The sequence below is a fragment of the Aspergillus novofumigatus genome (genome assembly GCF_002847465.1).
Source record: "Aspergillus novofumigatus IBT 16806 chromosome Unknown P174scaffold_6, whole genome shotgun sequence".
Classification (NCBI taxonomy): Eukaryota; Fungi; Ascomycota; class Eurotiomycetes; order Eurotiales; family Aspergillaceae; genus Aspergillus; species Aspergillus novofumigatus.
The window spans coordinates 2,112,630-2,127,046 of NW_020194279.1; the positions used below are offsets into that span (position 1 = coordinate 2,112,630).

Sequence of the window (14,417 nt, forward strand, 5' to 3'; positions counted from 1 at the left end):
CGTTTTAGTCTAGTGCCTACCTTATCTACCTATCTACGAAGTGCATCTGCTGCATAATTTGTATTTTTGGTATTTAGATAGGTACCGGTTGTCTTCAGACCAAGCAGGTCCTGAAAAGCAAAACCAACTGAAAGAACAATAGTTAAGATATTTCTCATTGAGGCTAGAGCACAAAGGAAGCTCTGACGATGACGCCAGTACTTGAGCTCACCTCACAGAAGCATGGAAACCGGCCACCACTCAGCAGCACCTACGTCACTCGTCTATCATCTCCTCCAAATGCATCATATTGCCAACATCTGCACACTTTCTGTTTCTCTTTCAACCTCAATTCTCATACCATTTAAGTACTTGGTATCCCTCAAAGATACGTGACTTTTTGATTGTTTCCTTTCCTCCAGAAAGTACACCAGCAGTCACCTCCCTTGTAAGCGACACCCCTTCATTCATACCTCAACTAGAGCTTCAACGAGCTTCCTCTTATTAACATCGCCACCCAGGATCTGTACGGATCCGAGATTTGCGATCGTATAGGAGTGAAGAGAAGAAACTACCTCCAGGATGAGACTTAATCTAGGCTCTAGCCTAGTGTTCTTCCTCGCGACCACACAGGCGGTCGGAGCGTTCAACTGGCTCAGCAAAGCAGGTATGTTCTGGGGCAATCCATTTCCCGTTAATCTCAGTTGTCGTTCTCAGGCTCTTGTGCTAATCATGTCACTCTAGCTTACAATAAATGGCACGAAACTGAATTGGAACGATGGCTCTCCGATCATGGTTCGCATTTTTCCCATCGATACCCCAAGCATACACGCGGCTAACGATGATCCAGACATCCCTTATCCCACCCCTGCCGACCGAAAAGATCTCGAAGACTTGGTCAAGCGCAATTGGGACTCCAAGGTTCAGAAGCCTCTGGGGAATGCAGCCGAGAATGGCGCTGACCAGTGGCATCATGCCAAAGAATGGATTTTTGATACGTGAGTATCTGCACTTTTGACGTATGATTTGCAACAAACCTCCGCTAACAAATCCGTAGTTGGTCAGACTCCCATCTCAAGGCATTCCTTGATCGCCATGGCGTTCCTGTTCCTCAACCTCGCAGGCGTGACGTGCTCCTGAAGACTGCTCGTGAAAACTACGAGGCCATCGCGAGAAAAGTTGGCGAGACTGCGCACTACCCTGGTAACTGGCTTTACGAGCACTGGACTGAGTCCGATCTGAAGGAGTGGCTGGATGAGCGTGGTTGGCCTGTGCCTCAGCCAACAACCAGGGACAAGCTTATCGCGTCTGTTCGTCGCCATGCCAGACTAGCCAGTCTGCAGGCGCGCAACATTGCGGCTTCCGCCACCCAATCGGCCGAAGCTGCACAGTCCAGCCTGAGTGAGGCATTGTTCAACGCCTGGTCTGACTCCGATTTGAAGAAGTTCCTTGATGAGCACAACGTCAAGGTGCCGCAGGGCTCGAAGCGTAATGAGCTTATTGCTTTGGCCAGAAAGCACCGTGCCTCTCTTGTGAGTCAGGCCTCCGTTGCTTCCAAGACCGCTTCCGAGTCCGCGACAAGCTTGATCGGCGCTGCTACGTCCAAGGCCGGCAACCAATACACCCGTGCAACCGATCAAGCGAATTTGAAGGCCCAGGATGCGTTCGACGCGGCTGTTGAGACATGGTCAGACTCTCGTCTCAAGGCCTACTTGGACGCACGCGGAGTTCCTGTTCCTCAGTCGAGCAAGCGCGACGAGCTTCTTGCCAAGGTCAGACTGAACAAGCACAAGGCCGCGACCGGATGGACTGCCTGGACCTTTGACACCTGGAACACTGACCAGCTGAAGTAAGAAACCCCCGTTGTCCGTGTCAAATCACACTTTACCAACTTGCTCATAGGAAATACCTGTCTTCCATGAACGCCAAGGCTGCTCACCGCGCAGACGTCACCCGCGAGGAGCTCATGAAACAGGCTCAGGAAGCATACGCCAAAGCCTCCAAGACTGGAGGAGCGAATCTGGCATCTGCCACTTCCTACATGGCTCAAGCCACTGACGCAGCCAAGGACACGACCTTTGACACTTGGTCCCACTCCGAACTCAAGGCATACCTTGATTCCTATGGCATTCCCGCCTACCAAGGTTCTAGTGTCAACGAGCTCCGCGCCGCGGCCAGACGCAATGCCCAATACTTCCGGTACGGAACCACTAGCCCACAGGGAATCCTTTACTCCAAGCTTCAGGAATGGTCCCAGTGGGCCATGGACCAGCTGAAGATTGGAGCCTCGAGTGGCCGAGCTCAAGGCCAGGAGGCCGCTGAGAAGGCGAGGGCGAAGGCTTCAGAGGGCGCTGAGAAGATCCGCTCGGAGCTCTAGATTTCTTAACGAATGATGATTGTAATTTACTTTCATTTGAGAGGTTTGCAGGACGGGGTTGGACTGGAGGCTTTTCTTAGGTTAGTCTTGTTTTTATGGAAGTTACGATGATTCTGAAATAATTTTTTGGGCAATCTTTCGCAATGTCACAATTGCCATGCAATGTTTAGTCTAATAACAAGGAAAAGTTATTGAAAGACTGTAGTCCAAGCCTCTGGTCCATGAATCATTTGCTTTTGACGGTGGCATCTGCCAGCTGAAGGGAGAAAGTGATTCAACCCAGACATACTTCGTATACCATTTGTAGACATTATCATGAGATACAAACGCTTCTTTTACTTGTTGTCCGCTTGGTGTGGTCAGCCCCACGCGGTAGCTCCCCAGACAGAGGATAAATGTGCAGCCGACACGGCCCTCGTCAAGATGCTACGATAGTGATAGACACCGTTCACGACTTTGGCGCCTCTGGATCACCCTCTGCAACCAACTTACCCACAACGAGGTACTTCTCGAGGAACCGCTCCTCCCAGGACTGGAGGTTCTCCAACTGCTCCTCGTTGAGATCTTTGAGGTCATCCAGAGGACCCTTCAGATCCTTAGTGAGCATCTCGACATCGAAGCTCTGGTGCGCCAAACCACGCGATGCGTCGCGACCGGCAAAGTTCTCGTATGGTCCGCCCTGGAGTAGACATCGGGTGTCAGTTGACTCTTCCTGCGATATCAAGGTCTAAGGCGCAGGCATACAGGGCCGTAGAAGTTCTTGCCCGGGGTCACGTCGAAGACTCGTCCACGGACGGCAAGGTAGACGGGTTTATCGCCTTCGCCATTGTACTCGAGGAGGGTTGTTGGTGTGAAGGTGCGGAACACGACGGGTGGGGAGCTTGCGGGAGGGCGACTGGCGCCTTGGGGCGGAGTTGCATGTAGACTAGGATTGCAAAGAGAGATAGGAGGATGAGGTTGATGGGGGTCGCGATTGACATTCTTGACCGATGGAGACGTCAGACATGTTCGTTTTCACGCTTGAGAGGTGCTGAGATAGGAACGTACACTTCTGCGGATGCGGGAACCGCACCGTCTCCTGGGAAGGGTAGGTAAGCATTTGCTTCTATCCCAGATTTCGACCGGGGGAATACCTGTTGAAGCCATTTTAAAGAGTATAAAGCGACTAGTTGGGTTCTGGTTGACTCCAAGATGGCTCTAGTCGACGTAGGGACGGGATGATGAAGATGATGGTATGGAGTCCAGAAGTCGAGAGTAAGCTGTCATAACGGATGTCAACTTCGGCTTCCGACCGTGGAATTTGCGGAGATTACCTAGTGCGGTAAGGTATCGGCCTACCACCCGGCTGTGGCGGCCTGACTTTTGAGGAAGCAATGTCCTAACTTTGATATTTTGATAGACTTTTAAGTTCATTATTGAATTAAAGATGCTAGTTATTTTTAACTTCAATAGTTGGATGTATTTCTATCGCAGCTTGGACTTGAAAAATAAGGGTCTCAGCCGAGTTACTCCTGAGTTAATTCTGTCCTATCGTGCTCCTCCAGATTTTACTCCCTTAGGCTTAAAGCCATAGATTGTCCTAATAATAACCACATCGAAATTAACTACGGAATATTGTTGTCTCAGGCTCACAGCCAAGCTAGACTAAACTACAACGGAAACCTGAAACAGTGTCATCTTACTTTAGTGCCGATAGAGAAGCATGTGCTCAGTGCTGTCATGCTCACTCTGCCGCCAACTGTTTTCTTTCCATCTTCTTGTTGTTTCGATTGATTCATTCATTGCTTGCTTTCATCATCTGCGGAGGGGTTCTGTTGGCAGTGCTCAGCAGACCATCATTGTCAGGTTTCTCTCTTTCTTTCTATCTTTCTATCCTTTCCTTTTATTGGTTTGACTGATCACGCCCTCAGTCTTTCTTTCGGGCTCTCCCATATTGTGTCACTCCTTGCTTTCGTCCTTTGCATTTCCTTGGATACACTCCATTCCCTGCCAGCTTGATTGGAGTTGCTCGAGCCTTCTCCAGCTGCATTGACTCCTTTTTCGTTCGGTGACATGCGGGCATGTCAATGTACGGTCAAACCAGGCTAATTACCTTCCCTCAGCTGGTTGCCTTCATTCCTTGTTCTCTCGCTTTGTAGATAAGTGGTATGTCATAGTGAATAACCCTGCTCTCTCATTTTTCTCTGATTCACCTAAGCGAATCACCCGAATCATACCTACTTCGGGGAGAACACTGATCATCAGTCTATCAATCAGAATACTGCAAACTTCGGTCAAAATGTGGGGAAAGGTGTCATTTCATCGCTCGCGGAAACCGGTAATTGTGAACCCAGAGCTAGTCAAGGAATCTTCAGTTGATAACGTGTACCAGTCTTCGGGTTCCGGTGCTCGAACGGGCGAGAAACTGCCCAAAGGCCTACCATTCGTACCACAGTAAGTGTAAATTGCAAATGGCTGTCAGGCTGGTGGAGCGTCTGCTGACAATCGCAGGTATTCCTCAGACTCGACCTTTTCTGCGAATAGACCCGACTCAGGTCGTCGTGTTACTTCGTCCATTTATTCTCGGGACACGTTCGACCACAGTCGCCAGCGCTCAGTCACCTGGGACCATCAGAACGATGGCAGGTTTTATCAAGACCCAGAATCTGCCTCAGAAAACCTGAGTGTAGAGATTTCACCTCCGGACTCGCCTATGTCTATTAGTCGCACATATCACAGTCGAGGTAACTCACGTGTCTCTTCTCTCGAGTTTGAGTCAAATCAGACGTCCAACGGAGAACACAACATCACGAAGTTCGCAAGCCATTTGCCAATCCCACGTAAGCGGGCGGGCTCTGCACAACCTGACAACAGACCGTCGACGCAAGGTCTCTCAAGTCAGAATTGCACAACGCGATGGGATGGTTTTTCCGGTGCACCAACCACAAGCCACTCAGATAAATTCGCACCCAACCTTTCCGCAGATATCTCCTTTGGATCACAGCACACGGGATCAAGCAACGCTTCTAGATGGATCAAGGGCCATGGTCATTCAAAAGAACAGAACACAGAGGGCCGGCAACGGTCACCGTCAAAAAATGATAATCCTTTTTCTCTAGCAGTGCGTGAACCTTGGAAGGGTCCGAGTGGGCGATCTGCGATGATAAATCCGATCCAGGAGAAGCCAAGGGAGAGATCGTCATCACGTGTCCATCAATCAAAGAATAACGATCACAACGATCGTTCAAAGGAAAGCGACCGTGCATCTCCAGACTATTCACACCTCGGTTTCGTCCCGTCGGTAGTCACAACTATTACTGGAGGCGCAGATAATACCCTGGGGCCGGACAAACGCCAGCCTAGCAAAAGTCGCCAGCAACCATCAATTGTGAAGGAACCGATAACATCCATCAGTGCGACTAGCGATGTTCCACCCCGTATCGAAATACCAGGGTCCACTCTGGAAGCCACCCTCGCTGAGTTGAAGCTGTCCACCGGAGACCAGGCTCATGCACCCGTCAGTCGCTTCAGTGCAACCACCTGCGCCACAACGGAGAGCGATAGCCCTACACCTAGTCGTCGTGAGAGCGTCGATGCGGCTTCCCAGTCTACAGAGAACGCACCCTCAATCATGTCCCGCAAAAGACCCATCCCCAGTTCCATGGCTCCGGGGAAGAAGCCAACCAGGAAGCCAACCCCGTCCCAGGCTGACAATGGCAAGGACCTCCCCCCATGTCCACCAGAACAACAAGCTCAAAACCGCATTGAGATGCTGGAGGCAAGGAGGGACAACCTCGCAAGGCGTAGGGCAAACATTAACACAATTATTCACGAACTGACCCAGGTCATCCAGCCTAGCTCCATTGCTTACGACTTGGCTGCCCGGGATGAGGTCAAGAAGACTGTCGCCAGTCTCAACAACGAATTAGCCGATATCAAGAGAGAGGAGCATGAGATTGGGATGAAACTATTCAGACTTTGGAAGAAACGCGACGAGCAAGACTTGTATGGTGGAGACAGCGGTCTATGGGTAAAGCGGGTGACCAGCTGAAAGCGTTTTTCTCAGTCAATTCCGGGTTCGAATTTCTGCTTGCGACTGTTATGATTCGACTTTCGTTGGTAAAGTGTCGCCTTGTCTGATTTATCTTCCTTTTGATTTCCAGTACACCGCCTCTGAATGTGTGTTGGTTGAGCCATACCCCTTTCCGTTCTGCGAATACCCTTTTTATTGGCGCGACTCAAGTCGGGAGATTCGCTCTTCGCGTTAGCGTTACACTGCTGGCAGATCATTCGGATTTATCCTGCAATTATACAGAGGGGTGCCAGTGATACCCATTTAGTAGTAATAAGAATTTCTGATCTCGAAGTTCAGGTGTCGTATTCTGCCTGCGCGCTATGGATCGGCATACATTGTGCTGATTAAAGCCAATGATGCGCGCTTCTTTCACTATTATGGACATGCGTTGATTTGAAATGATTATCTCTCAAGAAGTGAATATGCTCGGGTAATAAAAGTTGCATATCAATGCCAACATGGATGCGCGCCACAGGTGCGGTCGTAGATCATCATGGCTCGTTGTATATCATAACGATGATTCGCAGATCATTTGAAAGACAGTTTATTTCTTTCCAGATTTCTTGATACCCTGCTGGCCAGTGTTCAGCGGGCCTTTGCCTTTCGCCTTCTCCAACAATTCCTTCTTCGCCTTGGCCTCTATTGTCCATCAACAGCAGTTAGCAAAATGCGCCGGGCCAGTTTGCATCAGTGAACAAAAGAGGACAACATACCGGCTCTCTGTCTCTCCTTGAAGGCCAGATCATCCTCATCGAGGTCCTTCTTCTCCTTCTTGGCGGTCTTCAAGGGTTTGGCCTTGCCGCCTAGGAAGCAGATGAGTTAGCTGACTGTATCGCATTATCCACAGAAGGGAGACGGTATACCTTCTCTGCTTGCACCACCCATTGCGTAGAAAGTCTCGAAAGGAGATACAGATGAAAGTAGTCGCTCGAACGAGATGAAAGACGGAGATGGCTGCGACGTGGGGAAATAGGCAGATAAAAAAAAATATCAGAAAAAAGAGAGGAAAAAGATGCTTATCAGCGGGCGGGTGGCACTAGCGCCCGAGCAAGACAGCCATGGGGAAAACCAGTCAGTCACCGCCTGCCGCCAGGGAACAACTGAGACTTCTCCGTCATGTCCTGTCTCATTCTCTCTTGTTCATCTCTTCAGTTCTTTTCTCATCCTTAAAGGCCATTAAACTTCTCATTCTTTTCAGCTTGAATCTTACAACTCTGAGTGCTCTTGAGGCGAGATTTGTTAAAAGGCACATGCTTCGTGCGAAACGGTAGTCAAGTTGGCAAAGGCCGTGGCATCACTAGCCGGTTGGACTTTCTCAATACACTCTCTCCATTAACTGATTGTCTGGAGCGACTTTGCTAACCGGAGTTCTGTTCGTCTCTTCTGTCTGAAGCTGCGCGTGGAAGCCACGATCAAATTCTCAGGCCCTTTAAAGTTTGGAAATCCCTTGCGCGCTCCATTCTAGCAATGGCGTCACGTAGGTCGAGGTCTCCATCGACCCCTTCTGAGGGTGAGATCATCGAATCAGGTTCAGAGACGAAGGCAACTACGTCGCAACTTCCTCTTAATGGCACCAGCGTTGACCGTCAAACCAGAGTCAGTACATCGTCCGCCCTCAGGTCTCCAGCATCTGTAAGCAGATCGCCACGCCAACGGAGGTCCAGGACGAGGACTTGGTCGCGTTCGCGATCGCGATCCCGCTCTCGCTCGCCCTATCGAGACTACCGAGGGCAGAAACGTCGACGCGAGGATGACTATCACGAGAGGCGTTATCGAAACGAACCATCTCGACGCGGAGGTCCCAGGCATCACGATGACAGACATTTTAATCGAGGCCCTACTTCCCATGTACGCTCTAGACCTTACCACGATTATGACCGAGACGATTATTACGGTGGTGGTCTCCGGTACACGGACGACTCTGATCGACGTGGGGATAAGCGACCCCGGACGCGAAGCCGATCACCCTACCGGGAAATACGAAAACCCAAACAGTACTCGGGCGACGAATGGGATTCTCATAGAGAGGGCAGCGTGACATCCCAGGATACTGGAAGACGAAGGTCATCTACTGAACAGTTAGTGAGCGAGCGAGGGAAACCTCCGGTCGTCGCTCAAGATTCTAGACAAGATGCTGAAGTTCGAAAGAATCAGGTGCAGCAGGTTGCTTCTCATCGTTCCCCACGCATTGAAGACAGGTATAGCTGCCCTGTACTTTTTCTGAGATTCATTCATTGCTGACTTAGGACTCAGTGCAACTACGGCCGCAGTACCAGAAAGTCAAGACACTGCAGAAGAACATGCTGAAACGCTCGATGAGGCGGCTCGGTTAGAAGCTCGCCGCAAACGACGCGAAGCTATTAAGGCAAAGTATAGAGGTCAAGCAACGCCTCTGCGTCTGCAGGCACATATAGGTGCTGATACTGATTCATCTACGCCGACTCCGAGCTTGGATGCGATGCGATCTAGTAATGCTGCTTCAGGTGGGCTTTTCTCCGCCTACTCTCATGGAATAGTTTGAAGGTTGTCGAACTAATTCTGGTTTATCAATAGTCTCTCCACAACGGTCGGCTTCCGAAGCACCCAACGATAGCGCCGGTGATTCTTTCCCAGAGTTTGGAAATGATGCTGATATAGCTAATCACGATGCACCTACGGACGGTGCAGATAAAGATGAGCCATCTGCGGCGGATTACGATCCGACCATTGACATGAAGGCAGAAAGACAGAAGCTTGACGCAGGAGACTCCAATGGAGACGTGTCTTCGGCTCGCTACGACGAAACGCAGACCGCCAAGCAGGATGTTCTGATGCCAGATGCCCCCCAAGCCCAACCACCCGAAGTCAGAGCGAAAGATCCTTATGATATGTTCGCGGAGGACGACGATGACATGTTCGCGGAAGATAAGGAGGAAACTACGCAACCTACACATGCCTCGGCTGTGCCCGTGCCTCAGCCGCAAGAGCTCGACATCAGCATGATGGATAACTGGGACGATCCAGAAGGGTACTATAATGTCCGGCTGGGTGAGTTGATCAACGGACGATATCATGTACAGCAGAATTTGGGCAAGGGAATGTTTTCATCCGTGGTTCGCGCAACAGACGGCCAAACCGGCGGCCTTGTAGCGATCAAGATCATCCGACAGAACGACACCATGAGAAAAGCAGGATTGAAGGAAATTGGCATCTTGGAGCAGCTTCGCGAGGCCGACCGTGAGGATAAGAAGCATATAATCCGCTTTGAACGACATTTCGACCACAAGGGCCATCTGTGCATGGTGTTTGAGAATCTCAGCATGAACCTACGAGAGGTTTTGAAGAAATTCGGACGGGATGTGGGCTTGAACCTACGCGCCATCCGAGCGTATGCACAGCAGATCTTTCTTGGACTCAGTCTGCTTCGAAAGTGCAATATCCTTCATGCTGACTTGAAGCCCGACAACCTGCTCGTGAATGAGCAGCGTAACGTGCTCAAAGTGTGTGACCTGGGATCGGCTTCACCGGCCACGGAGAACGAGATCACGCCGTATCTGGTCAGTCGATTCTATCGGGCCCCGGAAATCATCCTTGGGATCCCGTACGACCATGCAATTGATGTTTGGTCGATCGGGTGTACGCTCTTTGAACTGTACACAGGCAAGATCTTGTTCACCGGGCGAAATAACAACCAGATGTTACGCTCGATCATGGAATGTCGTGGCAAATACCCTCCCAAACTTCTCCGGAAAGGGACGCTGACCCACCAGCACTTTGATGATATGCTCAACTTCCACAGCACGGAAGAGGATAAGATTACAGGACGCCTGGTTACGAAAGTCCTCGACTTCAAGAAACCCACGCGTGACCTCAGGACCAGGTTGATGGGCAAAAACGCGAAAGGAATGACGGACGGTGAGGCAAAAGAACTGGCACTGTTTGTGGATCTGTTGGAACGCTGCCTGAGTCTCAACCCGGAGAAGCGGTGCACACCGGCTGAAGCGTTGAGGCATCCGTTCATTGCGCGGCCCAAGGCATAGGCAGCTGTGTTGGGGGTGTCACAACTGCGGCATAATATTACGTGATTGTATATACTACTTGGTATTTCTGGCAGAATTTGGCGTCCGTAGGTTTTATCCAAGCATGCACATTGAATGGAATATCCCGATCATCCCGATCATCCTGATCATCAAATGAGAGTAGTATGATCGAACGATGAATCTACGCAGTAGGTTCGCTAGCCGTTAAGACTTACGAGGCGGGAATACCTGGGAGACATAGGGCCGAGAGCTCAAACCCTAGACGACGATCAGGCAGCACCATGGCCTTTGCCTTTGCCCATTGCCACTGATTGCCAATACATTTGGCCACCAACCTCGAGAAAAATATGTAGATCATGAGGATAGGATAGACTGGCAAACCACGGAGCATACCTACCTGCCGGCTGCCCAGGATGCACGAAGGCGAAGGGCAAGATGAATTCCATCCGATTTGGTGAGGCATCGGAAGGAATGATGATGACATTGAAAGTTTCCATTGATGTTGGGGGCGGTGGCGAACAACGGGCGCACAGCATCAGACACCAAGACGATCGAAGGATCGGACCACGCGGCACATTGTCTATCTCGATCTCCATCCCTATTGTACTGTCTATGTGGTTAGTTGATGAAGGGGGTCATTTCCAGAAAAGGTAACAGGAAATGACGTCTCGGCCGTTTACAGTGGAGGCAAAGAAGGGATATACTTAGCAAGCGGCACAGTATCTATACACTGCGGAGAATTAATATATATTAGTACATGTGGGTGCGTGGTTGCGGGGTCGATGACGCTGTAGTCTCCAGTGGATGATGAACTATGAAGATGAGCAGATAGACAGAACGAGGACTGGTGATATTCTATGTAGCCCTTGCTGCTGGTTTGAGTGTTGTCTTAGGGAATTTTCTGAGGAATAGAATACTCGGCATGTACTTAGGTCTGTGTCTAGATCTACAGGGCAGACACTGTACAGGGTACCTATGAGACAAGTATGCATGTAAAGAGTAGAGTGTGATGCATGATCGTCTGGGGTACATTGTTGCTCTGTACTGAGAGGATGGTGGACTGGAATAGCTGATCTTGATTATGAATGACTGTCTCGCTGTATAGACTACCTCCGCTATTAATGGCAGTAACGGTAGAGATCCTTGCCCTTCAGATCAAACAGGAGAGAATGCTCCAGCAGATGTAACTGATAGTATGCTGAATACCCTGACAGCCAATGGAATCCAGGGAAACCGGTTCCTACGTAGAGTCGCAAAAGTGGTAAGCCGTTGCGCCAGATGCTGCTTGACCTGTCACACCGACACGCCTACGCCACACAAAGGATGGTTGCTCCGATGACCCCTTCCTTTTGGGGGCGCTGAATGTCCACTGGTTCCAATGAGGGGGTGGAAGATTGTGCACCAGCTGGTTTAATACTCCGTAGCCCGTACTCCATACTCTAAAGCAGCTTGATCCTTCCCATATTCCGTGCAGACTGCCAGACACGGAATGGACGCCTTGCTTTGACAAGTTATGCGACCAGGTGGACTCTAGCATAGCACAGCCCAATGTGCTCCACTCCTCCGATCTGGGCGTCTCCACCAGCAAACTCTCAGACAGCAAACGTGGCAACAAAAGAGCCAATCATCGACTCTGCTGGCTGTCATTCGCTGGGGTTGGGCGTTCTCGAAGCGGACGAACTGGGCTAATCATTGGTCAAGGCGGCCCTCCATGATTGCCTCACTTTACCATTTCCTACCGTATCTACCTGCAGTAACTGGTGCTCTGTGCCACTTGAACCAGATCCATCTCAACCAGGAGGAACAAGGTCTCAGCATGCTGGGGGTCTTAGACTTTCTTTGTCGTTGATCGGGGCGGAAAAAGACGGTGTGTGCGGTGTGGTGGAAGGTTGATGGATACCTAGCCTAGTCCATAAGGTAGGTGGTCTTGTACATCATCATTCCACTACCTACTCCGTACTGTGTCTGTCCTTCAATGACTTCAGAATTGGCCACCACGAGATTCAACCAGATAATGGTGTGATTGTCCTATTATTGTGAGCGCATATCATACCCGAGTATGGAGGATCCCTGTCGGGGAGTGATGATGATGGGCGGCCCCAGTGGCTGGATCTGACTTGTTTTGTGTTTGGGAGTATTGATTTGGTATCTCCTCGTTCTCTCTCCGCTAGTTCCGTCTTGATTGACTGGCAACTCGTAAGTGACTCTTAAGTGACTCTAGACCTGCTCAACAGAGTCCAGTCTTCAATCTCGACCGTGACTGTGGGGAATTGAGCTGGCAAACACCGCAAGTTCGTACATTGTAGTACTCGAGTAGTACATCCAAGCTGATGTATACGCACAAAAAGAGTATCTCATACCCATCTAGGCTGCAGCAGGATCATCAAATAAGGCTATCTTCATCATTATGAATGAACAGAGTGGGTCTGCCCCATTCTCAACTTATGAATATTCTCCTATTCGAAACTCCAGACTCCCAGGGCAATGAGATTACCATTGATCCCTGAGGCTTAATCCTTGAGACTATCGCCAAGGCTCTGTTCTCAGCGCCTAAGGAATACTCCTGCGTATGACTTGCAAAAAGGGACAAGGCAACAGGGCGGTCCATTAATACCATCGCCATCCTGCCGGAAGATACTCCAATCATAACACCCAGCGCGGATGCATCATCCATGGGGTTCCGCATTCAACCAATGACGAGACTGCGCCACTGCAGGTATGGCGTGGGACTATCTGCATAGCTTAGGTGTACCTGTCACACCGTTCACCGCCTCCATCAGGATTTCCCAGACCAAACAGCAAGTAATCAAAGGATCTGCGGATCGAGTCCTTCCTGTGGTTCTGGAGTTTGTACAGCCACGGCAACCGGTGTTGTTGCCATCACTCGGATCCAGACGGAGGCTAGCCTCTCTGATCTCAGCCTACCATGGGAGAACTGTCGGACTTGATAGGTGCAGGCACCTCGCAACCTAGGTACCTAGCTACCATCCTAATAAGAGGTAACCGATATTTGGCAGAGAGGATCAGTTATGACCTTGTGACGCCTGAGGACATCACCGTTTGGAGCTGATCTCTGGATCTCTCCACGCACTTGCGGACATTTGAGACACAAATATTTGCCTCCCTAGCAATGTTTCGTAGCACTTGTGCTTCAGAACCGAAATCTTGAAACTTGGAAATACTACTAGTCAATGCACCTACGTAGTTAGCTGTTGGGACTGACTTAGAGTTGAACTAGGATAAGCGGCGACAGTCCCTTTCCGGCTGGACGATTCCATGAACCAGATTTGGATTCTGTTGGTGCTGAAGGAGAGACGCAGACTGGTTGGTTCCAGTGCCGGACTCAGTTTGATAGTTACCTGTTTAGACTAGCTACCTACCGACTCCGTACTCAGCACCAAGATTAGTAGACAGTTGATTGCTCCCTGATTGCTCCCACCCCCTTCCTTGTCTTCTTGAAGCTGGACCCTAAACCGCCTAGTGTAGGCATCATACATATTTAGTCTGGTGGGGGCAAAGCCCCACAGCTCCAGTCACCCCATCCAATCCGCGCTCGTTGTTGCCCTGCGCTTAATGTAACTGCCCCATTACGTTGGTTGGTTTATTTTGCCTTTTCTTCTTGTCGTATTTGCTCTAGCTAACACGTCGCCTGCGATTATCTAGGATTATTATTAGTCGTTATCTAAACTTAGCGGCGGTGGTTGGTTACGGTCCACGGGTGGGCTTTGGCTGTTGAATCGAAGATTCCATTACTCTTAGGGGGAAGGATGGGTGGCCACTTTTAATCTGTGACTAACTAACCAACTATTGACCCCCATAACATTTGTCCAGGCCACGAGGCCCTGTAGCTTGTAGCCTGAGCCTGAGCCCTAGCCTGAGCCTTGTCCAAATAAGTAGTGTTATTTCCACACGTTTAGCGCTACCTACTCTATGCTAGTGCATTATTATTGATCATTATTATTACCTTTTTCTTTTCTCATTATTATTA

At 50.1% G+C, this 14,417-nt stretch overlaps 5 protein-coding genes across 5 annotated transcripts; 3 read left to right on the plus strand and 2 right to left on the minus strand.

Moving 5' to 3' along the window:
- Positions 1–561: 561 nt before the first annotated feature.
- ish1 (double-strand break repair enhancer MSC1) lies at positions 562–2,356 on the plus strand (the record flags this gene model as incomplete). The annotated part of the gene is made up of 5 exons (XM_024830136.1): positions 562–646; positions 684–688; positions 724–977; positions 1,037–1,828; positions 1,882–2,356. The coding sequence occupies 5 exons, from the start codon at positions 562–564 to the stop codon at positions 2,354–2,356; spliced, it is 1,611 nt and encodes a 536-aa protein (XP_024680665.1).
- Positions 2,357–2,481: 125 nt separating this feature from the next.
- On the minus strand, positions 2,482–3,799 carry P174DRAFT_444095 (cytochrome b5-like heme/steroid binding domain-containing protein). Its single transcript, XM_024827999.1, has 6 exons — positions 3,670–3,799; positions 3,490–3,615; positions 3,404–3,434; positions 3,253–3,337; positions 3,101–3,187; positions 2,482–3,035 (listed from the first exon to the last, which is right to left on the minus strand). Exons 2-6 carry the CDS (start codon positions 3,500–3,502, stop codon positions 2,805–2,807), a joined length of 447 nt encoding a protein of 148 aa, XP_024680666.1. The 5' UTR covers positions 3,503–3,615; positions 3,670–3,799; the 3' UTR covers positions 2,482–2,804.
- Positions 3,800–4,442: 643 nt separating this feature from the next.
- P174DRAFT_258868 (uncharacterized protein) lies at positions 4,443–6,392 on the plus strand. The gene is made up of 3 exons (XM_024821484.1): positions 4,443–4,673; positions 4,728–4,789; positions 4,847–6,392. The coding sequence occupies exons 1-3, from the start codon at positions 4,635–4,637 to the stop codon at positions 6,384–6,386; spliced, it is 1,641 nt and encodes a 546-aa protein (XP_024680667.1). The 5' UTR covers positions 4,443–4,634; the 3' UTR covers positions 6,387–6,392.
- Positions 6,393–6,770: 378 nt separating this feature from the next.
- On the minus strand, positions 6,771–7,354 carry P174DRAFT_453310 (translation machinery-associated protein 7). Its single transcript, XM_024829147.1, has 3 exons — positions 7,274–7,354; positions 7,124–7,213; positions 6,771–7,049 (listed from the first exon to the last, which is right to left on the minus strand). Exons 1-3 carry the CDS (start codon positions 7,293–7,295, stop codon positions 6,955–6,957), a joined length of 207 nt encoding a protein of 68 aa, XP_024680668.1. The 5' UTR covers positions 7,296–7,354; the 3' UTR covers positions 6,771–6,954.
- Positions 7,355–7,877: 523 nt separating this feature from the next.
- On the plus strand, positions 7,878–10,591 carry P174DRAFT_493110 (putative serine/threonine protein kinase (Prp4); the record flags this gene model as incomplete). Its single annotated transcript, XM_024830842.1, has 3 exons — positions 7,878–8,608; positions 8,664–8,893; positions 8,964–10,591. The coding sequence occupies 3 exons, from the start codon at positions 7,878–7,880 to the stop codon at positions 10,427–10,429; spliced, it is 2,427 nt and encodes an 808-aa protein (XP_024680669.1). The 3' UTR covers positions 10,430–10,591.
- Positions 10,592–14,417: the final 3,826 nt, after the last annotated feature.